This window comes from Papio anubis, chromosome 5 (genome assembly GCF_008728515.1).
Source record: "Papio anubis isolate 15944 chromosome 5, Panubis1.0, whole genome shotgun sequence".
Classification (NCBI taxonomy): Eukaryota; Metazoa; Chordata; class Mammalia; order Primates; family Cercopithecidae; genus Papio; species Papio anubis.
Window position 1 is genome coordinate 161,511,670 of NC_044980.1, and position 25,589 is coordinate 161,537,258.

The 25,589-nt window shown below is 42.9% G+C and overlaps 1 protein-coding gene across 4 annotated transcripts in view; it reads right to left on the bottom strand.

Moving 5' to 3' along the window:
- SLIT3 (slit guidance ligand 3) overlaps window positions 1–25,589 on the bottom strand; it is a 636,360-nt gene that overhangs the window by 186,008 nt on the left and 424,763 nt on the right. Inside the window, exon 1 of one of the 4 annotated variants that reach the window (XM_009209541.4) lies at window positions 3,435–6,922. The exons of the other annotated variants lie outside the window; for them this stretch is intronic. Coding sequence (XP_009207805.2) covers window positions 3,435–3,487 — 53 coding nt within the window. The 5' untranslated portion in view covers window positions 3,488–6,922. Of the gene's footprint in view, window positions 1–3,434; window positions 6,923–25,589 lie in introns of those variants that run through there. 4 annotated transcript variants of the gene reach the window in all.

The following is a 25,589-nucleotide window of genomic DNA, read 5'->3' on the forward strand; positions in this document are numbered from 1 at the left end:
CTCTTTCGATTTTTCCTGGGCCATAAGAAGTGTATTTCCCACAGCTGCTGAATCTTTGCTTCTTATCATGCAACATAACTCTCCCCCGTGCCTAGCGCAGTGCCAGCCACCTCACAGATGGTCACCAATGGTTGCAGAATGAGTCCTTCCGGGAAAAGGTGTCAGGGCTGAACCCACGCTGTATGGAATAAAGCTCTAAGCCATATCGTCACGACTGTGGCCCTGTGGCCCTTCTAGTGACAATAAAGACTGAGCACTCCTACTGTGCCTGGACAGGGCTAAGCACCTTCCCTGCTTCCTTGTCTTTCTGAGACACAGACCTCTACCAGGGAGCCCTTGGGAAGGAGGCTTGGAATAAAACAAGGTTTCTGTGGGTCCAGGATGAAGATGGGGAACGGGAAGACAGGAGATTTTGGGAAGCCTGGCTATGTTTTTGGAGGCCACTTTTATTGTCCTCTACTGTATACAGGATACTCAATTTGATTTACACTCCCCTGTCTCTGAATAAGCCAAGAAGCCCCAAAACATTTCATGATATTAAATTAACTGCTCTAATTTCCCCAGGAAGCTCGAATTTCGGCAAACAATATGAGTGCTAAAATGATACCAGAGTCCATTTAGAGAGGAATCCTCCGACAAGCACTAAATGCAGACTTCCCGAGAGCAGCTTTCTGACTACTGTATTTTTATACTCTGAGAATATAAACAAGGCGGAAAGGAAAGCCAGCGTGAGTGAGGACTTAAAATAATCTCCACAAACGGCAGACTGGGAGATAGCACTTTTGTAAGAATTCCCATTAGTAAGCATAATATACTCCTATTATCACAGTTCATCTCTTTCAATTACAATGTGAAATTTCATAATTGAAGCAGGATTAGAAATATTTTTGTGCTTCAAAAATTAAAGCAGCCTATCTAAATCCTTTACAAAGGGTTAAAAAACTGGCTACTATTTAAAAAGCTTCTATCTCCCAACAATAACCAAAAAAAAAAAAAAAAGAGATAAAGAAATGTATGAAGAAATGTATAAAAAGAAAAAGAATTTTTTTTTTTTAAATTTAGGATTTCAGTAATGCATTTAAGTTCCCATGAAGAATGCCTTGAAAATAGACATCTCGAGAAATAGGCTTTGGGTATCTGGAAGAAAAGCCGAATTCCAAACTAGGTATCTACATGCAAGGTCTGTATCAGGGGATACCCATCTAGTTGTTCACTCCTCATCCAGATGTTCTGGGGACCCAGCATCTCATCAGGTGGATGGTTAAACTTCGCCTGAGGGCACTGTCCCTCCAGGGGCCCCCAATCCGGCAGCAGCGTTCCGCTCTGAGCGTTCTGTCCCTGTTCCTCCTCATGCTACATGGGAGAAGTAGCTGAGGCTCAGCACCCGTTAGAGTTTAACAATTTGCTAATTTCTGAATAAAGCTATCCCTACCAAATGTGCCAAATAAGTGTGGGGACTTCTGTATGAAATTCACAAGGGAAGCCTTACTAGAAACCCAAAGCAAGTCAACAGTCATGAAATCCAACAAGAAATTAACCCGTAAGAGTAAGATAGTACTATGAGATGTTCACACTATCTTAGGTACACAGGATGAAGAATAAAGTATGAGACATTCTTTGAAAATATTTGGAAGAAGGTTGCCACCTTTGGTTTTTACAGCTCAATTATATTGAAAGGTTTAAGGGAATTTAAAAACCTAAACTATAATAATTTGAATTCATTTTTGATGAAATACACATATATTCATCAATGTACATATTCAAGGTATTCTTTTTCTAGACTGAGGAGAAACAGAATGTTTTAACTATAAAAAGAAAACCGGGGGAATCCCTAACTTTCATGAAACAAGGCAGAAGACAAAATGTGAAACAGCCTTGACGTGCTATTTCTTTCCTCCCTATTATCCAATTGTCCTTTAAGCAGAGAATAGGAAATCTAGAAGCGCTTTTGAAGGTTGTTTTTTTATGACAGTTTAACATTCTAAAAAATCATTATTGAAGAACAAATTATAGAAGCATTTGTCTGCTGCTAGCTGGGGTCTTTGAAAAAAAATAAAGCTCAAGGTTATTTTAACTGACAAAAGGAAAAAAAATTATCTTCAGAAGAAACGCATATACTTCATATAACTGAGTATTGGTTACACTTCCTCAGACAAATCAAACACTTGATCTAAGCCGCAATCTGCTAATGAATTGTCACTGCTTCTCATCATTAGAGGGTTACTGTAATTTTACATTAAAACAACATCTCAAATGAGCAAAAAGAGGGGAATCTATCATTTTGCTCATTTTGCACACTTGCCCACCAGACCCTACAATACATATAGATGTTTACTGATCCATGAATTATTTAAGTATCCACAGAGACCCCTGTCTCTAAAACTGGCAACTCTATGCCTATTTTTCCTACATATGTAGTTACATGTAATATTGTATCCATGTAAATATAAATATATATAACTGGTAAAGCAATTGTTGACCTCTGACGTTTAATGTGGTACAGCCAGTTATATTTACAGAGATATTTAGCTAATTGATTGTTAGCATTCCAAAGACTTCAACCAACCAAATCTACTTTGTAAAGGACAAAGTCCTAGCTTAATTAAGCTCTCTGATCAGAACAGCCTGCTTAGAACTTAGCTGAAAATTGAACAAGTCTATTTCAACAAATGTCGTTATGCATGCTTTGCCACATAGCTAGCACGACACCTTCTATTTCGTATAGATCATAATGCCGTTCAACATATGCAACTTCTCAGCAGGAGAAAAACTGCCTCCACTCCAGTAGATGCTCCTGAAAGCAAGCTCTGCAATAATGCAAACAGTGATGATGGATTAGCCACAAAGAGGCACACCAGACCTTGGAGAATAAAGAGGTGTTTTACACATCGCTGGGAAATATCAATAACTTCACTTCTGTGTTTACATAGTTGCCTGTATGTTGGGCATTTGGAAAATGAATTTGTGTTGAAAAATGCAGGAGGAAGATCCCTGCAAACCAATTTAGCATTAAAGATAGTTACGGGGGACAAGCAGAGATCCCACTTAATTGTGGCGAGTTCAAATTGGAAACAAATCTCTGGCATTTCTAGATAAATAAAAGAACAACAATAACAAAACAAACAAATCCAAAGCAAATCAAATGAAAACACCCCATATTCACAGCGAGAGTATCATTTGTTTTCCAGCAACTTTTAGGCCCGGGGACCAAGGAAGTTTGGTTACTGTTTGCAAAATGTGCTGTCACACTTTGAGGCTTGCCTCAAATCTACCCTCATGCTGTGGTCATCCCCATGTTAGGACCAAAGGGTTTTATACCTAGGTGGACAAACTCCCCAAGGTTTGCCTGGGACTTTCCCTGATTTAGCATTGAAACTCCTGTGTTCAATCCTGGGAAACAAATCAATTCCAGGCAAACTGCGATGGCTGCTTACCCTGTTATACCCCATGGGGCTGACTCAGTTGAAAGTAGATTTATTCTTGACATTTCATTCCCTCAACCATATCCCTCAACCTTAAAATGTCTGTTGACTCACAAACCCAGCTTTCAGTTCTGTTGGCTCTAAAAGGCTCCTCACTGCAGCTTCTGTAAAATGGGCTGCCCCTGTGCAAACACACCCATCATAAGGCAGGGGGAGTCTTGAAAGTCACTGAAACATTGGACCTTGTGTTCTCTGCCTTCCTCATTGGGAATCAGAATTTCTTTTTAAGAAGTATCAGTGTTTTACTCGCCGGCCTTACTGATGTCATGAATACTCAGAGGCTGGACAAATAAATGGCTGTCTCCATAGTGATTGGGGCAGGTTTGTGGTTTCCCTAGTTACACTCTTGAGCGATAACCATCTGTGGTTCCTCCCCGGCAGAGGCGCAGGAGGGAGGAAGAAGCGAGAAACTGGGAAGATGAAATGTGCTTTTGTTAACGGGCATGAAAAGTTATCTCCCACATCTCTGTTTTTTCCTCTGTTTTTCTAAATCACCCAGCACAAACTATAGTGAGGTAGTTTTTTTCTTTTCATCCCCATGGGGGTTTCAGAAAAAGCTTCCCACTGGGCTCTAAAGATTAAACGATTCCAGCTGTGTGAATATGACCACTAAGCAGGAGCCAGAGCTGAGATATTTCTTCCTGGATGGGAGGTCAGTGCCCAGGTGAGATATTCGTTTTCATTCAAATACAAGATTGCAAGCATCCCCACTCTGGGTCCAGGCCATGAATCGGCCCATCCTGGGGAGCGCTCCCTGACAGCACACTGAGACCACATCATCTCCTTCAGCCTTGAGAGATCTTTGTTTCCCTTTAAAAACATCACATAGATTGCTCTTCAAGAAAATTAAAGTTTCCTTGAATTTATTCACATTTCCAGCCCATACTAACTCACCCTTTAAAGGCTCTTGTTATTGACTAGCCGTTTTTTTTTTTTCTTATAAAAATGGAAGACTAGGGCTTGTATAATTTGTAACTATGCAAACTAAGTGATTCACATCCATGCCCCTGAGTCTCAGTTGTAAAAAGCAGATAACATTTAGTCCAAAAGGAATTTTTGTGTATTAATGAAATGTGTGCATTCTGAAAATGTATTTGTGGCATTGCTTAATTTTATTTGCTTTAAAACAAGTAATATTAAATTTAGGAATTCTTTTTTACATAATCTCCAAGCTCTCTTTCAGCTCTGAAGTTATATGACCTGAAATTGGTTTCTTATGAAATTTTAAAAACATTCTTCTTCATCTAACTTAGACCCTTCTGTGATTGGAACCTCTCTCTTTATCCCTTCTTCTTCCATCCCAAATAATCTATTATTTGAGATATTCAATATAATCTTTCTGGACTAAGGGCAGCAGTTCAGACTCACAAGCTTTTCGTACTTCTCCTGCTGTTATGAGATTGAAATACAAGAAGCCACCAAAAACCTACACCAAAGAAAATACAAATTGCTCCCTTACTGAAAGAAGGATACCAATGTGTGCACATACTCACAGTTTCCATAGTTGAGACAACTAAGGAGAGAAATTGCAAAATTTAATCTCATTTCTCGGTGGCTACTTCCAACTAATAACCAATCAAGTAATGTACCACCTAAAATAGTCAAATGCCACACCATCTATGGCATATAAGTTCTTAATCTTAACATTCCATAAACTGTACACAAACCTTCAGTGGCTCCCCGTGGCTGACATTATAAATTGTAGCAATCACAAAACCATCACAACCATGATAATAATTGCATACAACATTTATTCAACACTTATTAAGCATCAAGTATTGAACTGAGCACCATTTAAATGTCTTATGCCAGTCTGATCTCACAATAATTCCTACAGAAGAAGAAAGTGAGGCATTGAGAGCTACGTCTTTAAACTTGGCATTGAACCCAGTTCTGTCCATGCCCACGATGACTGTAAGAGATGCTGCTCCTCTGGAAACAGCCCACACTCCTTAGCCTGACCTTAGGACCTAACTCCTTAGCTGCACCTCTCTCTGTGTAATACATGAATGCACCAAGTACTTTCATGTTTCCATGTTCACTTATGCTTGTCCTTGCCCTGTTTGTGAAATCCCTCTCCATCCATCAAGACCTTCCACAAAGGCCACATACTCGAGGAGACCTTCCTGCACAAACTCAGGCAAAATAAACTGCTCTTTCCGAGCTCTCGTGACCCTTCGGTCATCCCCTCATTCAAGCACTTACTTCACACAGTAGGACGAATTGTGAATACAGGAGAAAAAAGAGGTTCAGAGAAGTTGTTATGTAGCATCAAAAAAGGAGCTCGGCTACTACATTGGAGAGTCAAGTTCAAACCTGCCTTCCCAATCCAGGAGCCTCAGGGCTCACCCATCAGGCTATTCCACCTTTCTCTGACTTTCAAAATACAAAGACAGGGAGCCTAATATCACTGTGTGGGTGTAACTCAAGTTATTGTAGGCTGGGAAGAGGATGGTGAGAAAGCCAAACTTTAGTCTCGGTATTTGTCACTGGGAACTAGTTGCTTTCATTGGACTGCAAAGTATTCTTACCCAGAAGATGGGGTTAGGGGTACGGGATGGGGGGAGCAGCACAGTCAACAGTGTCCCCACCACTGCCTCCTGTGTCTCTCAGATTCCTTGGGGGTCCCGGTCCATTTGACTTTTAGGGTCACTGGGGATGGTAACTGATTTTAGCTCCAGTCACAGAGGATCATGGATGGGTGCCTGCACCTTGAGAGGATGCTTCAATTCCAGGTCACCTAGTAGGACCCAATGGGTGGTCTTCCGACCAGGCTGGGACAGCGTAGTGCTCTCTTGGGCACAGGCATGGCCTCTCTGGAGAAATGGTTCTCTTTGCTCCAGGCAAAAGTGGTAAATTACGCCGATTTGAATCCATCATTCCTGGGCATGGCCTTCCCCAGAGGTGATAAGGCTTGTCTTCCAAGGGTATACAAGCCGCAGGAACCAAAGGAACGGGACAACAGTAACCAGATTGTGTCGTAGGGTATTCAGGGTGAGTGGCCATTAGCGAGGCATCACTCAAAGGTATGTCTGTGGCAGCAGAGGCCAATTAAAACATGTTTTGTAAGTTCAGTGTACGGGGGATATCAAGGTCCTTGTAATTAACTGCTGAGAGAAGGAGCATCAAAACTCAGCAGCATGTGCTGTGCTGATAGCCGCTTTCGATCTAGCTAACACGCAGCATGGAAATACTCTAGAAGGGGCCAGTTTCCTTTTCTTTACTATTATTTTTGAGGAATAATGAATGCCTGAACTTATCCGCAACAGGAGAGCAGGTACAGTCTCTGTTTCACACACTACTGTGCCTGGCTCACAGTGCCTGGCACACAGGAGGTACTCAGTAAAAAGCCCTAGGATCACATGAGATTCCACTTCCCACACACTAGAAAGGCTATCATTAAAATGATGAAAAACAGTAAGTGCTTGGTGAGGATGTGGAGAAACTGGAACACTCTTACATGGCTGGAGGGGATGTAAAATGGTGCAGCTGCTGTGGAAAACGGTTTGGTGGTTCCTCAAAAAGTTAAACATAGACTTACCATATGACCCAGCAATTCCATCCCTAGGGATATAGCCTAAAGAATTAAAAACTGGTGTTCAAACAAAAACTTGCACACAAATGTTCACAGCGGCACCATTCACAAGAGCCAACAGGTGGAAACAGCCTGAGTGCCTGTCAGCGGATGAGTGGATACACCAATTGTGGTACGTACACGTAAAGGAATATTATTCAGCCACAAAACAGGAATGAAGTACTGATGCACACGGCAACATGGATGACTCTTGAAAACATTATGCTAAGTGAAAGAAGCCAGACATAAAAGGTCACCTATTGTGTGATTCCTTGAATAGAAAATGTCCAGAACAGATAAATTCATAGAAACAGAAAGCAGATCAGCAATTGCCAGAGGCTGGGGGCAGGGAGGGAATGGGGAGTGACTGCTGAGTGGGTACGGAATTTCCCTTGAGGGTGATGAAAATGTTTTAGAAATAGATAAAATTTACCATCCCCACTCTCTTTGCCTAAACTGACATTTTTTCCCCCTGAGTCTTGAGTGATTTTTGGGAGGCTGAGGCGGGTGGATCGCGAGGTCAGGAATTCAAGATCAGCCTGGCCAATATGGTGAAACCCCGTCTCTACTAAAAATATTTAAAAAATTAGCCAAGTGTGGTGGTGGGCGCCTGTAGTCCTAGCTACTCAGGAGGATGAGGCAGGAGAATCGCTTGAACCTGGGAGGCGGAGGTTTCAGTGAGCCAAGATCGCACCACTGCACTCCAGCCTGGGTGACAGATTGAGACTCCATCTCAAAAAAGGAAAAAACAAAAATAAACAGATAAAAGCGATGGCTGCACAACACTGTGAAGGCACTAAATGCCACTGAATTGTACTTTTAAATGGTTAGTTCTATGTTATGTGAATGTTACCTTAGGAAAGGAAAAAAAAGTGAAGATTGCTCTTTCCACGACAGGCAGGAACTATATGAGACCATCCCATTTTGAGGGTGGTTTCCCTCTGATGACGTCACAGTGAAAGACAGGGAAGCCTAGGATCAGTTCTTACACGATGAGATAGCAACCCTGATTCTATCTGGGTGTGAAAAGAATATCTTGGCATTGAAGAGCAATGCAAATGAAGGAGAGAAACATGAGGAAATTGAATTCACCTATTTTGGGGGATTATTTATAACAAATTTTAAAACTCTCTCCCCCAGCTTGCTTTGGGGATACTCCCAATCACTCAAGATTCACGGGGAAAAATGTCAGTTTAGGCAAAGAGAACGAGGACGGTAAACTTGATGGAAGGAGAAAAATCACCTGCTAGGCTCCCAAGTCCAGTGTAAAATAGTGTGGGATTAGCCACTGTTTTGTATTTTCCACACCACTGCTCCTGCTTTTGCATCAGTAGCCAGCACAGATAACTCAGTAGATTGCATTTGCATTTCAGAAGCCGAGTTCCTCGTGTGTGTGTGTGTGTGTGTGTGTGTGTGTGTGTGTGTGCGCGCCTTTGCTCAGACTGGTTCTCTTAAAAGGGGAGAAAGGAGGCCAGGCTGTTACCCTCACTCAGGGCACTGAGGGAAGTGCTTCTGACCAGAAACCCCTGCCTGTAGAGGCCGCTGGTCTGGGTGGGCTATGGACGCATGACGGCTCCTGGGAAAGAGATGGTGGGAGGGCCTGGTGAAAATGGTGAGGAGTTTTCCCTCATGCTGTCTCTAAATTCTCTCTCAGGACTCTCCGGAGCAGCCAAGTCAGTCTCACTGGTAAATCCAAAAACATCTGGGGGGCCCACAGAGATGGTTCCTACTTGGGTACCACCTGGGTGAAGGCCAGTTCTGCCCACAAGCTTCTGGGTCCAGAGCTCTTCATTGCAGCTACTTCTACTTAACTGGCTGAAGAAATTTCTGAAGAAATTTCTAATTCCTTCCCTTATTCCAAAAGGGGAAATAAGGGCATTGTTCACACTTCAGAACTGAGGATGAGAGCCACTGTTCTGGGGGAGGATAAGAAAGAGTGATTTTCTTTTATTCATTTGCCAGCAGTAGAGATTTGTTTTGTTTGGTTTTTAAGATGGTGTGGTTTAGTGGAAAAAATACAGTTTGCTGAGGAATCAGATGCTAAGGATATTTGACCTTGTTGGACTATGGCCTAACTTCTCTGGGCTAAAATTTCCCTATTGGTAAAACAAAGGCAAGAAATAGATGATTTCTACGGGCCCCTCAAGAGCTGGCATTCAGCGCTGCTGAGTTTTCATTCAGTCCCTGAGTCCGTCCTCACATGAGGTTTTTCTCATTTTGTTGTTACAGGTACTGTCTGAGGAGTCAGATTTTATTTTTAATGCAGTACATTGAGAATGTAAGCATAAATCTCCTCCTGTTTGGAACAGTTAAGACGAGGACTCTCCAGGGGGTCAGAGGTCTGAACAGCAGGGTGGAAAAAAACACAAGTATGAATGAATGTGGTATTAACTTCTACCAAAGCGCTCCATGGAAAACCGCCAACCTCAAAAGGCCTCAACGGTGCCCATCAGGTAGAGATTCACGTAGGAGTTCTTAGGCGGGACAAGACCAGCTTTCCAACGTCTGGATGCATACGGGGTTAGACACAAGGTGTCGGGCCACTGGGGATCCTACTACCCCATCTCTTGGAGATGCCTCCTCTTCCTGCTCAGCTCTTCTGTGTCTTAGAAACAGCATATTTTCCTGTTCCATTTGTCACAGAAACAGCTTTTAAAGAGCATTCAACAGTGTTTCCAGCATTCAATAATTTCATAGCTTTTAGAAAGCTAAGACTAGACTCCCACATCTACTGGAAAAATGAGAGTCTAGAAGTGGCGAACACAGTCTCTGAAGGCAGAAGAGGAGAAAGCCATCCCCAGGGATAGTCTCAAATGGAGCGACTCACTGAGAAGTTCCGGGAGATGCAAGGGCAGAGAATGGGCCTTCTAGGACTTTCCCCAATATTCTCCAGTAAATTACATTAGAAATGGGCCACCCCACTCCTTTGTCTCTTTCAGAAATGATCTTTGGACTTATACTGCCCTTTCTGGCAAGTTCATTCTACTTTTCTATCCCAGTTAAAGGCTAGTTCTCTTATAAGCCTTGGTTTGGGAAAAGTAAAGTCCTTTCAAGTAAGACTTGGGGGAAAAATTCCTTGTTTCCAGATCAAATGTGTTATTTTCTCAGTCATCCAAACGCCACTTACATAGTGCCCTGGACTCTATCCACAGACTCCCCTGCAGCAGCCTTCCTTATGCATTGGGCGCCCAGCAGCTTTCTGAGCTCCCTCAGCTGCTCCTGGCCCTCGGAAGCCTGTTCCTGATGGATACAAATGGATAAGCTGTGTGTTCCTATACTTCCTTAAGCTCCCTCATTCTGTTCTTTGCTTTAAAATGTTCCATTTCAAGTTAATCACCAAAGGTTTTGATTTTCCACCCTGGGTTACTCACAGGCATTCTTGGCATTTACATCTCGGGGACTCAGCACATCCCCATCAACCATATTATGCTTTGGTTCCTAGGCCCCTGGGTGGGCTGGGTGCAGGGGGTGCAAGATCCACACGTGAAATGCAAAAGTGGGTGGCTGCTGCTGCAACCCTTCTCTAAACAGAGAGTGAGGCTTGCGGTGGGGTGGACACAGTCTTACAACATGAGTGATGCTATCTCTAGGACTTCAAAGCAGAGAAGTCTCAACCCACCCGATCAGGAAAGGTTGGATAATTAGTGCTAACGTTTCCTTTGCCTGTGATGGATAGCCACTTTGGAAATATTTTCCATCCTGACTTTTCCTTGGGTCAGCACTGCGGCAGAAGGAGGGGGTGGAGAGACGGGGTCTCTCTTGGTCATGATGTTCTATACTAACCCCTCCAAGAAGAGAGAGGCCCCAGAATTGTCTCTATACAAAAGGTTTGCATTAACTGTAATGAAGCAAATGACAAAATCAATAAAGTGGGAATTGCGTGGCTGTCATAAAGATGATGTAAATCCAGGGTTCACGATGGTTATGAAGCTATTTAGAATTGTAATTAAAACCAGCACCATTTTTTTCAAGATAAAAGCCCCTTTGACAACCATAAATGCAAGCTACAGGAAATTTTCAACAAATATATTCAAAATTAATGTATGGCACAAAGATGGCATAAATTAACTGAGGATAATCCATAAGCCCAGGCTCCAGAATGTAAGAGCACTGAGTAAAGAGATTTCGATTTCACGTTTGGTTTTCAAGCAATGTGGTTTTCAATTTTAATCAAGTTAAAGCTTGACAGAGCACTTAGAGACTCTGAGTGAATGGCATATTTCTGACAACTACTTTTCAATGAGACTAAAAATGCTGTCTCTGTATTTGCCCAACTTGAGATCTCACGGCATTTGCTATTTTATGCATCCCACACATTTCAGAACAGAATTCAGGAGCGTGCATGTAGGAGATGACCTTTTTGTTTTATTTGGGAGTGGGAGTAGGACGGGGAGGGAGAGGAAGGGGATGGGCTGTCCAGGTCTTCCAGTCCTAACGAGTTATCTTCCTTGGACTGATTTTCTGCGCCCTGATTACCAACTGTAACACTGAGATTTCTTGGGAAACATTCACCTACTTACTTATCTATGATCCTACCTTCCTCTTTCCTTACCTATCCACGCACCTAAATTCAGAACATCACCGTTTGCCTTTAGATCATTAACAAAATCACCTGCTATGAACTTCAACTCTGCTGAAGGAGATTCCAGCCCTCAGGGTGGTTGCAGCTATAGAATTGTAACATGCCACTGTTGAAAGTGATCTCAGAGATTATCAGATGCAAGCCCATAATTTTCAACAGAAGAGGAAAGTAAGGATTAGAGAGAAGAATTACTTAAAATCCTGAGATAGCATTTGGCAGAGAAGTAAGGACTTGATTGCTAAACCCTTGGGTCACACTGTTTAGAGACGAGTGACACCTGATACACCAGTGAAAAAAAAGTAAAGCAATAAAAGGTGATTAAATAATATCTTCAAGTCTGAAATGCTACTAGAACTCAGGGATGCTTGACGCTTTCATTCCATCTGGGGCTTCAGTGTGGTGAGAAGTGGAGGGATTGAGGAGTCCCAGGGATTTAGGGGTGTATTAATTATGTTTTTAAATTTTCTCTACTTTAAAATAGTTTGACATCTTGTTGGGGGAGGGAAGGGTTCTTGGCATGGGAGAGACTGCCCCTTCCAGAGCTAGCTCATTCCTACAGACAGTAAACACATTGCCAATGAGCCTATCTTTCATATACAGACCAACTAATCCCAAGTCCATATCCTAACCACCAGCTGTATCTAGCTCACACACCAAGCCAGCCTCTACTCTGCCCTAAATCAACCCAAGGCTGTATACAGGACGACTAGGAATAGCCCTTATGCCCCAAGGCCCACATGAATTATTCAAACTAGCCATTCTTAAGCCGTTTCCCCTGCCCTGCCTTGCCTTTCCTATGAAACCCCAATAAAGGCTTTGGCCCCAGCTTTCCCCTTGCTCCTGTTTCTGCATTCTGCCTGACTCTGGTGCTTCCTCTGCGGCCCTGAATGACATGCTGTGCCACCATTTCTAGGGACCAGTGAGTAACAGTAAACTTTTTGTAAATGGCATTGACCTGTCTGTATCATCCATCAGTCGCCTTTACAAATTAAGACCCAGACACAGACCAAGGGAACCTAGGTGCTGGTCTTGCCAATTAGCCACATGTTTAAAAGGAGAAATTGGGACCATATGATGTATTTCTTAAAGCCCTCTCTAGCTTGGTAAGTCTATGACTTTCAGTAGGGCAACCTGAATTCCACGCAGTCCTCCCACCCCCGCTTCCCCACCTCGGCCCTCCCAATTTGCCCCATTTCAATAGGCAGTGAGGCTGGCTGCAGTAGAGGAATTGCATGCTAGCCAACCCACTTATTATAAAAGCACATCTCATACCTGCCTTGGTAGTAAAGTGGGCAAAGAAAGGAAATCATTTCAGGAAATCTAATTGCATTAAGGAGCTGATTCCAGAAAAGGGTCTTGGCTTGACATACCAAGAAGACTCATCTTCTGTGACAACAAACAATTTGCCAGAGAATATTTGCACATCCACAACCCAATTGTATGGGTTGACAGCAAGTTCCCCAAGCTGCCCGTGGACCATTCTAATGGCTGGAAAGGTGTAAATGGTATGAAGCAATTTCACAATGGACCCAAATGGAAGTTCAGTGCTAGTGCTCACTTTAAGATGGCCAGAACATGTAAAGAGAGCCCAGGAAGGGTTAAACTGTTCAACTTCGGAGGCACACAATAAGGAAGGGCTTAGCTTGGGAACCTTGGTGTTTTGGTGTGCATGGCAATGATGTACCCCTTTCAACATTAGCAGCTGCTTAGCAGCAGTGAGAGCATCATTTAATGGGACCATAGGAGATGTAACTACAAGAGACCAACACTGTCCTTAGAGAACAAAACAAGACCATTTCTGAAGCAGAGCTAAAGCTGAGAATCTTGGCTTTGTGGTCTGTTTATTTTTCATGTAGCTGGAAACCATGTTTAAGGCTAACACTGGGTCAAAGGAATCTCTCGAGATATTTAAGGCATGATACAAAAGCATAAGAATGATACATCGGATTTTGGGGACTTGGGGGAAAGGGCGGCAGGTGGCAAGGGATAAACACTACACACTGGGTGCAGGGTACACTGCTCAGGTGACGGGTGCACCAAAATTTCAGAAATCACCACTAAAGAACTTATTCATGTAACCAAACACTACCTGTTCCCCGAAAACCTATTGAAATAAAAAATAAGGTATGGGCAGCAAAAGGCAGATTAAAGGGAATGGGGCCAGGGACATTCTGTTTAAAAAAAATTTTGGAAAGCTCCTTGTATTTCAATTCCTGTGAAATGTCTTAAAAGTCAAGTACAGAAAACTCCAGAAACTAATTACAGTTAATTGAAATGTTACTACATGATGGTGTCCTTCTTACTCTTATTGCTTTGGGTTGAATCACCATTACTTAGCCACAACTCTCTCCCTATTCATTTTTCTCTATGCAAATCCTAGAGATCACTCAATAGAACACTGGTTTTTTGTTTGTTTGTTTGTTTGTTTGTTTTGAGATGGAGTTTTGCTCTTGTCGCCCAGGCTGGAGTGCAATGGCACAATCTTGGCTCAGTGATTCTCCTGCTTCAGCCTCCCGAGTAGTTGGGATTACAGGCAGCCACCACCACACCTGGCTAATTTTTGTATTTTTAGTAGAGACAGGATTTCACCATATTGGCTAGGCTGGTCTCGAATCCCTGACCTCAGGTGATCTGCCCGCCTCAGCCTCCCGAGTAGTTGGGATTACAGGCAGCCACCACCACACCTGGCTAATTTTTGTATTTTTAGTAGAGACAGGATTTCACCATGTTGGCTAGGCTGGTCTCGAATCCCTGACCTCAGGTGATCTGCCCACCTCAGCCTCCCAAAGTGTTGGGATTACAGGCATGAGCCACTGCGCCCAGACTGAACATTGGGTTTTATCTTCTTCATTGTCTGGTGTAGGTAACAATGTGGGCTGGGAGTGCAGATGGAGATGAATGCATAAAACACCTATTCTATGAGCCTGAAGGCATCCATGGACCCAAATCACATGCAGTCTGTTGACAATGACCCAAAGTTTGATTTGCCAGATGACTGAATAATGACTCAATATTTGTATTTTTCCAATGAATCAGTTTTTTTCAGTGACCATATGGAGCCAGGAGCATACTTTGAACTTGGGTGTGGAGTCTTTTTTCAAGAAAGAAGCAACTAAACATTTATGGCTTTGTGAGCTGAATATGCTTAAGTAGACAAAAGCGATATTCAGCCAGTGATCTAATTGACATTTTACTTGGGCAAGAGAACTGGGGCCGGCCCAATGGCAGGCAAATTCATTTTCCAAAGGTCATGGGGTTGGCTGCTGGTGATTCGTTGTTGAAAGATATCTCAGGGCTGGTCAAGGCCACAATCAGAAATGCCCGTTGAATACAAATAATTCCCTTCATTCAAAACTGACAGTCACAGCCGTGGGTCAATGTGGTTGTACTTATGCAAATAGTAATGATCATGGTTTCCAGTTATGGAGGGTCAACCGTGGCAGAGACAGAGGCAGTGTGGGGCATGGCCAGCTCAGAGTCCTGTGAGTTCTTGCTGGGAAAGTGCTCTCTGGCATCAGATGCTGGGGAATCAAGTGAAATGGGGGCACCCCCATTCTTTGGGCTGAGATCAGATGGATTTAACTCATAAAATTGTTTTATATTACACAAATATATGCACATGACAAAAGAAAATCCAGAGAGATCAAAGAGTATGGAATGAAAAGCAATACCCTTCTGCCCTGTTCCCCAAGTTGAGAAATTTGCCTTTCCAGAAGCAATTACTGTCAGCATTTCCTATGAATTTGTCCACAAATATTTCACATATATAAAAGCATGTGTGGGCCAGGTGCGGTAGCATGCCTGTAATTCCAGCACTTTGGAAGACCAAGGCAGGTGGATCACCTGAACTCAGGAGTGTGAGACCAGCCTAAGCAACATGGTAAAACCCCATCTCCATAAAAAATACAAAAAAAAAAAAAAAATTAGCTGGGTGTGGTGGCATGTGCCTGTAGTTCCAGCTACTGCAGGGGCTGAGGCGGAAGGATCGCTTGAGCCCAGGAGGGGGTAGGTTGAGGCTGCAGTGAGCCACTGCACTCCAGCCCGGCTGACAAAGTGAGACCTTGTCTCAAAAAAAAAAAAAAAAAAAAAAAAAAGTGCATGTCAACAAATACAAGCATAATGCTTGAAAACACAAGTGGTAAAACACTGTACAGACCATCTGCACCTAGTTTTCTCATTTATGAGCTCTGGATATGTTTCATATTATATTTAAAGATCAACCTCATTCCTTATAACAACTCTACAATAGTTCGGTGAATGAACATACCATGATTCATTTGCCTTGGGTCCTATTGGCGGGAATTTAGGTAGCTCCCAAGACATTTTCTCTGCAAATAACACTTACCTAAACATCTCTGGGGACTTAAATGAGATTATGGGTTTTTTTGGTTTTTTTTTTTTTGAGACGGAGTCTTGCTCTGTCGCCCAGGCTGGAGTGCAGTGGCCAGATCTCAGCTCACTGCAAGCTCTGCCTCCCGGGTTTACGCCATTCTCCTGCCTCAGCCTCCCGCGTAGCTGGGACTACAGGCGCCCGCCACCACGCCCGGCTAGTTTTTTGTATTTTTTAGTAGAGACGGGGTTTCACCGGGTTAGCCAGGATGGTCTCGATCTCCTGATCTCGTGATCCGCCCGTCTTGGCCTCCCAAAGTGCTGGGATTACAGGCTTGAGCCACTGCGCCAGGCCGCGAGATTATGTTTAAAGTAAATTTATCAAAGTTAAGTTGATAGATTGAAGAATATGTGTATGTTCAATTTTGGTAGCTGTTGCCAGATTGCCTGTTGAGGGGGTTATACCAATTGGCATTCCACTCCCACCGTCAGCGTAAAAGACGGCCCAAAACCCTTGCCAATTTAGTATCCTCTGAATTCTTACCAAGAACTCAAGAAATCTCTCTAATCACATCTAAATTTCATGGGAAGGAGTTGAATACGCCATCTGAAGTCAAGATAACCATGAGTCATATGTACTCATGTAGGCTTTCTTCGCAATTTACATTAGTTTTCTAAGACAACGGGATAGAGGACAGATTTTTCCCACTCTGGTATATGCCATCATTGTTGTTAAGTAATGTTTGGTCATTGTAGAAATATTAGAAAATGGATAGGGATGGTGGCTCATGCCTGTAACCCCAGCACTTTGGGAGACCGAGGTGGGTGGATCACCGGACGTCAGGAGTTCAAGACCAGCCTGGCCAACATGGTGAAACCCCGTCTCTACTAAAAATACAAAAATTAGCCAAGTGTGGTGGTGGACACCTGTAATCCCAGCTACTTGGGAGGCTGAGGCAGGAGAACCAATTGAACCTGGGAGGCAGAGGTTGCAGTGAACCAAGACTGTCCCATTGTACTCCAGCCTGGACAACAGGAGCGAAACTCTGTCTCAAAAAAAAAAAAAAAAAAAAAAAAAACAACAGCAAGAAAAAAAAGAAAATGGGTAAAGAAAAAATATAAAATCACTCTTAAGTATTTACATGAGGGAAATGAAAACTTGCATTCACACAATGACTCATCTAATTCAATGTTCATAGCAGCTTTATTTATAATAACCCAAACTTGGAAACCACCCGAACGCCCATCAACAGGAGAATGGATAGACACACTGAAGTATACCCATACGCTAGAATACTACTCAGTAGTAACAAAGAACAAATTACTGACAATACGACATAGGGTAAATTTCAAAATACTGTGCTAAGTGAAAGATGTTAGCTGCATAAGGTAACATACTATGTGATTGCATTTCTTCCATTTATATGAAATAGTTATACAAGCAAAACTGTAGTGACAGAAAGCAGATTGGTGTTCGCCAGAGTCCATGCATGGGAGAGAGGACTGACTGAAGACAGAAGGACATTTTGGTGGTAGTTACATGGCTATTCACTGGTCAAAATAAATAGAACCATATAGATGAAATGGATGCATTTTTTAGGTAGATTAAACTTCCATAAAGTTGATTTAAAAACTAAAATCATCTAAATTCCTATCACTTAGAGTTGACAGTTGCTACCATTTGGTTTATGTCCTTCAGACTTTTTCCCCCATGCAAATATATATATAAAATCATATTCAAACTTTTAAGTGTACCTTCTATTTTATTTAATTAAATGGGAACATATGATTTGATAATCTGCTTTGTTAAACAAAATACTAATAATATATTGGTTAGATTATTTAATGGTTTAATTCCTTATCTCAAACTGTTATCTCATTCCTAAACAGCTTCACCTTCTCCCACCTACCCCAACTGCGGTACAGTAACCCAATCTGAGGAAACTCTGTGGGTCTTGGCATCTCTTTTTCAAGACAGCTTTTTCACTTTTTCCTTCTCTCTATAAGATATGTGGATTAAACTGGTCTGGGACAGATGACAGCCAGCTCACAGTCTAGCCGGGGTCATGTTTCCAAGGTACAGGTGGAGTCGGCATTAGCTGAAAGCTGGGCCAGACTCCATCCTCAGCTTGTAGGGCACTCACAGGGAGAAACCCAAAAGGGCTCCAAAGAGAACCAGAGGTCCTCCACCCTCTACTGTTTGGAGAAAAAGCATCAAAGTAACTGAAAGGGAGGCTTTGTTCTTTGTCTTTGTTCCAGATGAGGCCCTCCCACATTCTCCATTGTCATGATGTGGGACCTCCTTGGCTAACAACATTCTAAGGGATTGACAAATTAAAAGAAATGAAGGCTTGGATATTAGGCACAAAGGACTCAATGTGAGCCACAACCATTGCCTGTCTCATTCCCACTCCTGACCAGATGCTGAACAGCACAGGAAAATCCAACACAGACAACAGACACTTGCCTTACATGTGTGGAAGTTCCCCCCTTTTTATTCTCAGGGCTCTTCACTCTCCTTTTAATTTTGGATTTCCCCCAGTTGTTTTAAACACTGTTAACAGTGAGTCACATTAATATAGATTCATATTTTGACTCTGCTGTGTGACCTTGGACAAACTACCTAACCCTGCTGAGTCTGAGTTTCTTCATCTTTTAAAGAAGGATAATCCCACCAACCCCACTGGGTTGTTATAGCAATTAAATGATATAAGAATAACAATTAACATTTGAAGTGCTTACTATGTGTTAGTGCTAACTCTTTTACAAACATTGTCTGCATTAGGTACTGCATTTAGTCTCTACGAAGAAACCAAGCTTAGTAGAGAAGTTAGCAATTGGCTCAGGACTAGTGAGGAGTCTGAGACTCGAACCCAGATCTCTCCTCATTTCAATGCCAAGTCTGTATTCTGCATGCCAGTGGTTCTCAAAAGTTACAGAATCAGCTGTGGAGCAGTTTAAACATGTAGATTCCCGGGCCTTGACCAGAAATTAGGATTCAGTTAGTTGTTAACAGGGCTCAGGAACCTGCATTTTAAATAAGGTCCGGGAGATTCTGGAGCAGGTGGTTTTCAAACCATGCATGGAAACGTTGCCCGTGGCTACAATGAAACTATGCAATTATTACTTTACCATTATGACTTTAAAAACAAGTGGAGAAAAATTCTAGAGTAGGCCAGGGAAGGGAACTGTAGGACTCATGAGTCGTTGACTCTACTTGGTTCTCAAAGAACAGACAATCAGTGACAGAGTCGAGATAGTGCTGGTGACAGAGAGGCACATAGATGTGCATGTATTGAGGAAACAGTCTATCTAAATAAACGATGATGAGTCAAGCTAAAGAATGTGTTGGTCCCTCAGTATTTGGAGTCTTTGGGATGCTTCAGTGAAAATGACCAGTGGTGTGTGACTTTGGAGAAATAGGGCAAAGTCACTCACTTCTGGAACATGCCAGGGCCATACCCTGATGTAGGCAGAGTTCTCAGCCTCAAAACACTACAGGATGTAGTAGGAAGGGAAGTTCAAGTCCAGGAACAGTGCTTTGCTTTGTGCAATTAGCAATGTCCCTTGTGAATTGGTTTTGGGAAGATCTGCTCCCATATTTGCCTCCCCCCAGCCTTCTTGATTGCCACCATTAGAGTCACTTTTTCAAGGCGTCAGAAGGCAGTTGAATTTTAACTGATTCAAGGAATTATGGCATCGAGACTTGCTAACACATTAGCAAGATTATTGACACCTGCAGCTGCAGGAAAAACCACCAGAATCTTCCATTCACTTCCTTGGCCTGCAGCAAGCTCACCCCAGGGACTGGGAGGCATGACCTACATCAGAGCCCAGTAGTTGAATGGGGCCCACAGATGGGTGGATTTGGCCAACACAGTATGGACACTTAGCGCTTAAGAAGATTTTGCATTAGGTGCCAACATCTCGAAATCAAGTAATTTCAAATAAAATGTTAAATTTCTTGTTTCTGAATCAGAGAAAATCCCAAGACTACCAAACCAAACCCCAAAATGCTCCCTCTCCTCTAACCTCACAAGCCAATAGCCCAACCGTAAGATAATCTCTCTGTGCATCAATAACGATGAAGGATGCATGAGGATGGGGGTGCAGAATACTAACATTGCTTTTATTGAGCATCTACTTTGTGCCGAGCTCTACCGACTAAGTCCCTTCCACATGTCATCTCATTTGAATTATTTATTTTCTGAGTCGGGTCTCACTGTGTTGCCCAGGCTGGAGTGCACTGGTGTCATCATGGCTCACTGCAAGTTTGAACTCCCAGGCTCAAGCAATTCTCCCACTTCAGTCTACTGAGCAGCTGGGACTATAGGTTCATTTAACTTTCACATTAAAAATTATGGCTTGGCCGGGCGCAGCGGCTCACGCCTGTAATTTCAGCACTTTGGGAGGACAAAAGGGGAGGATCATGAGGTCAAGAGTTTAAGAACAGCCTGGCCAACATGGTGAAACTCCATCTCTACTAAAAATACAAAAAATCAGCTGGATGTGGTGGCGGATGCCTGTAAGCCTAGCTACTTGGGAGGCTGAGGGAGGAGAATCTTTCGAACCCAGGAGGCAGAGGTTGCAGCGAGCTGAGATCGCGCCACTGCACACCAGCCCAGGTGGCAGTGTGAGAATCTGTCTCAAAAAAAAAAAAGAAAGAAAAAGAAAGGCAAAAATTATGGTTTGGTTACAGATTAATCATCCTTATTTTATTGAAAAGGAAATGAAGGCTTAGGGAGGAGAAGCAGTGTGCCCAAGACCACCAGCCAGCAAAACAGAAAGAGAAAATCTCAACTATTCTATTGAAGAATGGGGTCTTTCTGGGATAAGAGGTGGCCACATATCAGTGGGACTCCCTAGAAGCTTGTCGGACTAATGGAGCAGGCCCCCTGCAGATAGGAGAGCATATACTATGTTTAAGAGGGAACCTGCCACTCTGGTCGGCCTGTTGTTGCCAGGCAGGACTGGGCGCCCAGTGTTAACACATTTCATTTCTCCAGAGAAGCTGGAAATCCAGATTTTCAAGCAAAATTTACTGATTTTTGAAACCCCATAAAAAGAAAATTGAACTTGTCTGGAGGTGGGATTTGGACCACGGTTTTTGCCTTCCATTTCTTCTCTAATCTTAGGCAGTATAGCAAAGCGAGTGGTTCAGGTTATAGGTTCTAGATGTAAACTGAGTTCAAATCCCAGTTCTGCCTCTCAGTGACTATGTGACCCTTCACTTTTGGGTGCCTCCATTTTATCTTCTGTAAACTGGTGATGGTAATCATTAGGTTGTCACCAGGATTAAGTGAGATAATAGGTAGAAATTAGTAAGAACTGTGTGCGATGTGCAGTTGGGACTTGATAAAAGTTTATTACCTACCAAGAAGGAATGTCTCTGTTTGAGGCTTCATTCCTTCCTTGACACAGCCTCTGTTTATTTGGTGTACATATCAGCAGTGGGAAGATATGATCACCTGGGGCTAAATCATGGGCTTTAGTAGTTATCTCAGACAAATACCCCATCTCTGAGCCCAAGAAATGGTGGTGTCTCTATTAGCAGAAAAAGGAGTGCAGCCTTAAAAACAGAATGCTAATTAGCTGGGAAATCTCAGAACTGCTACTGGACCACGTGCTGTATATACCAAACCTTATCCACTGGGTATCTATGTGTCTGGTTAGGAAGTTTTCCTGGCAGACACAGTACCCAATAACTGATCTTTGGCATTTAAAAGTAATTTAGGTTTGCGCACTTGTGCCTCAGGGACTGCTTACAGAGAGAACTTTAAAGGAGAATGTTAACAATGGCAAATAATAGCTGTCGGTGTAAATGGACACATGGTAACACGTCCATTTATAGAGCTGAATGCTTGTGGCAGACACGGAAGCTCCGTGCAGGCACGGCAGGCGCTATGCATATGGATGTGTCAGTTCTGATACAAGCCTGCTCTGAAACATCCGCTCCAATAAAAGACCCACACGTACTGTGAGCAGTATTGCGCCAGAGATCCCAGGCTCTGAAAACCACTGTCCTGCACCCTGCACAAACAACTTATTTATTCATCTAGCAAATATTTTTGATGATTGGCTCACCATGTCTTCACATGAGTCTCTAATAATTCTCTTTCCAGAACTGGCGATTGCCCCCAGATGCAAAGTAGTTTATCTGGGGCTACAAGAAGGAAGGGAGAATGGGCAAGAAAGCCAGTTAAACTTAGCCCTGCTGCAGAAATCCCTAACCTGAAATATCTGAGAACTTTCAAAAGCCCTAAGCCCCATTCCAGGTAATTACCTCCCAGCCAACACCAACCCTTCTCCTTTCCTTTCCTCCCACAGTGAGCCCAGCTGAGACCCTCAACCTTGGAGTCAAGTTCCAAAGTCCAGCTGTGAGTCCAGAGACCTGGCGTTATCCCTGCTGTCCCCCCGACCGATGCTGGCTTCTTGACCCTGCCACTGAATTTTATCTCGATGACCAAACCTAGCTCCTTCCTGGTGGAAGATGGCCTCAAAGAACCATCAAACTCTGCAATATGAGTAGAACTGAAAGATTATTTATCAAGTCCAGTGGTTTTTTTTTTTTTCAAGCCTTTTTTCTCCCCATTAGGCTCTTTGTGACACAAAATCTCATGTCGCACACTAATGTCTAAAAGAGGCAATTTAAATCTTTATCACTGTTGAAAAGTAACTATCTGTGGGCTCTTGAAGCCCCAGAGTTTCTCAGAATACAAAGTGAAATTCACTGATTTTATGTCAATGATTTATTTTAATAGAAGAGGAAATCCAGATGACAGGGTTGGGTGACAGCCTGAGGGTGGTTCTAGTACTGGTGTCCCACGGCTGCTCTAACAAATTACCACAAACTGAGTGTCTTAACACAACACGAACTTATTATCTTAGAACGCTGGAGGTCAGAAGTCCTAGATCAGTTTCACTGGGCTCATGTCAAGGTGTCGGCGGGACTGCATTCCTTCTGGACGCCCCAGGGAACAATCTGTTTTCCTGTCTTTTCTAGGATGGGGCGGTCCTCCTTCCCTGAATCACATGGTGTTTTCTCTCTCTGCTTCCAGCACATGTCGTTTTTCTTATAAAGACCCTTCTGATTATATTGGATCTCCTCAAATAATCTAGGATAATCTATCCATTTGAAGAAACTTAATTCTTAATTTGTAATCCTTTTTGCTATGTGGAGTACACACTCACATACGTTACAGATTAGGATGTAGGCATTTTTAGAAGAGCCAGTTTTCAGCCTACCCTAGGCAGGCAGTGGTTAATAGCGGAGCTGGGACTCCTGAGTTCTTTTGGTCTTTTCCATGTCTTGGTGTGGACAAGAGGAAGGGACAGGGCAGGGAAGTTAGACCCTCTTTTTCTCTGGCCTACTTTATATCTAGCCCATTATAATGAAGCCATATGCCAGAACAGGTCAGCCCCACTCAAAGAAATAACAGAAGGAGTGATGAAGTTAAATATCTTTACTAGGTAGGGAGGGTCATTTCAGAGCCAGGAAACTGTAAATAAGACTTTTTTCTTGGATACGTATTTGTCTAGGAAGGGAAGATTTAGTCTCTAAGATGTGATAACCTGGGCCTAATTAATTCTCAGAGATGGAATAAAAGCAGCAATAATAATTACTAATCTTCAAACCAACATCATAAAGGGGGATAATATTATTTTCACTTAACATATGGGTTAACTGAGGCTAAGAAGGAGGTATGCAATTTGCTTAAGGTCATAAAGGTGGTAAGAACCAGGGTTTGGACTGCAGGCAGCCTGACTGCAGAGTCTGAGCACTTCACCATTATGTCAGCCTCCTGAGAGCTTCTATAGGGAAGCACAGCTCCAGGCATGGGCAGATCTTTGGACCACAGGTCTTTTCTCTGAAGGAGAGACTTTCACACTCATACACCTCACACTGTGGCTGGGAAGCTGGGTCAGGGCTTGGCTGTCCTGCTGACTTGCTCTACGCACTTTGACACATGGGAGTCACTCACCCTCTTTCAAAGAAGAAAAAGGAGACTCTTATCTGAGAGTATGAAAAACCAAATAAATATAAGCTGTTGTGAAGATGAAAGAATTTATCTGCATGATTAAAAGCTCACACTTTAGGGCTTGGGGGAATGGAAGGAAGGATGAATAGGTGGGACACAGGGAATTTTAGGGCACTGACACTATTCGGGATAACACTGTAATGGTGGATACATGTCATTACACACTTGTCAAAACCCATCCAACATACAAACCAAACAGTGAACCCTAATGTAAACTAGGGACTTTAGTTAATAATGTATCAATATTGGCTCAGCAGTGGTAACAAACATACCACACTAATGCAAGGTGTTAATAGTAAGAGAAACTGTGTGGTTGTGTGTTGGGGGTATATGGAAACTCTCTACACTTTCCACTCAATTGTTCTGTAAACCTAAAAATGCTCTAAAAATATAAAAATGCTCTAAAAATTAAAGTCTATTAATTTTTATTTTAAGTTCATACTTTCTTCTTTTCTTTTTTTTTTTTTTGGAGACGGAGTCTCACTCTGTCACTCAGGCTGGAGTGCAGTGGCACAATCTCAGCTCACTGCACCTCTGCCTCCCAGGTTCAAGTGATTCTCCTGCCTCAGCCTCTCCCAAGTAGCTGGGACTACAGGCACCCACCACCACGCTCGGCTAAATTTTTGTATTTTTAGTAGAGACGGGGTTTCACCGTGTTAGCCAGGATGGTCTTGATCTCCTGACCTCGTGATCCACTCGCCTCGGCCTCCCAAAGTGCTAGGATTACAGGTGTGACCCACTGTGCCTGGCCAAAAGTTCATACTTTCAGACAATCTTGATGGTCTTCTTGGAAATTCTGTCCCAACTGTGACCTTCGTGGCCTGCTCCTACCTTGGGTCTTGGCTGATACCAAGCCAGAAATGCTTTTCCAACATTCCCCATGGATCTGTCTGTATCTGCATTTCCTTCAAGGCATCCCTCCACGTTCACCAAATCTCAGGGTTTTTTCTGGCCAAATCACTCAGAAAAACACTGCCTGAGAGGCCACACTAATCTTGGGATCCCACTGCAGCCTTTCCATGACCAGCTCTGTGGCCTCGGGAGAGTTTCTGAATCTGAGCCTCCATTTCCACCTCTCTATCTAGAGGATAAGCAACTTTTCCCTAGTGGTCCTGCAAGACTGTTGTGGTAATTAAACAAGATAATACATATGGCCTGGTACAGTGACTCACACCTGTAATCGCAGCATTCTGGGAGGCTGAGGCAGGTGGATCACTTGAACCCAGTAGTTCAAGACCAGCCTGGGCAACATGGCAAAACCCTATCTCTAAAAAACATAAAAATAAAAAATAAATAAATAAATAAATTAGCTAGTTGTGGTGGCTCACACCTGTAGTCCTACCTACTTGGGAGGCTGAGGCAGAAGGATCACTTGAGTCCAGGAGGCAGAGGCTGCAGTGAGCCAATGTCCTGCCACTGCACTCTAGCCTGGTTGACAAAGCTAGACTTACTTTCTCTCTCTCTCAAAAATAAGATAATACACGTGAAGGCTGTGTGCAAACCAGAAAGCAATGTACAAACGTGAGACACATAGTTTCTCCCTCCTAGACTCCTCACTAGTATTTTCTCTATTTTATAGACTA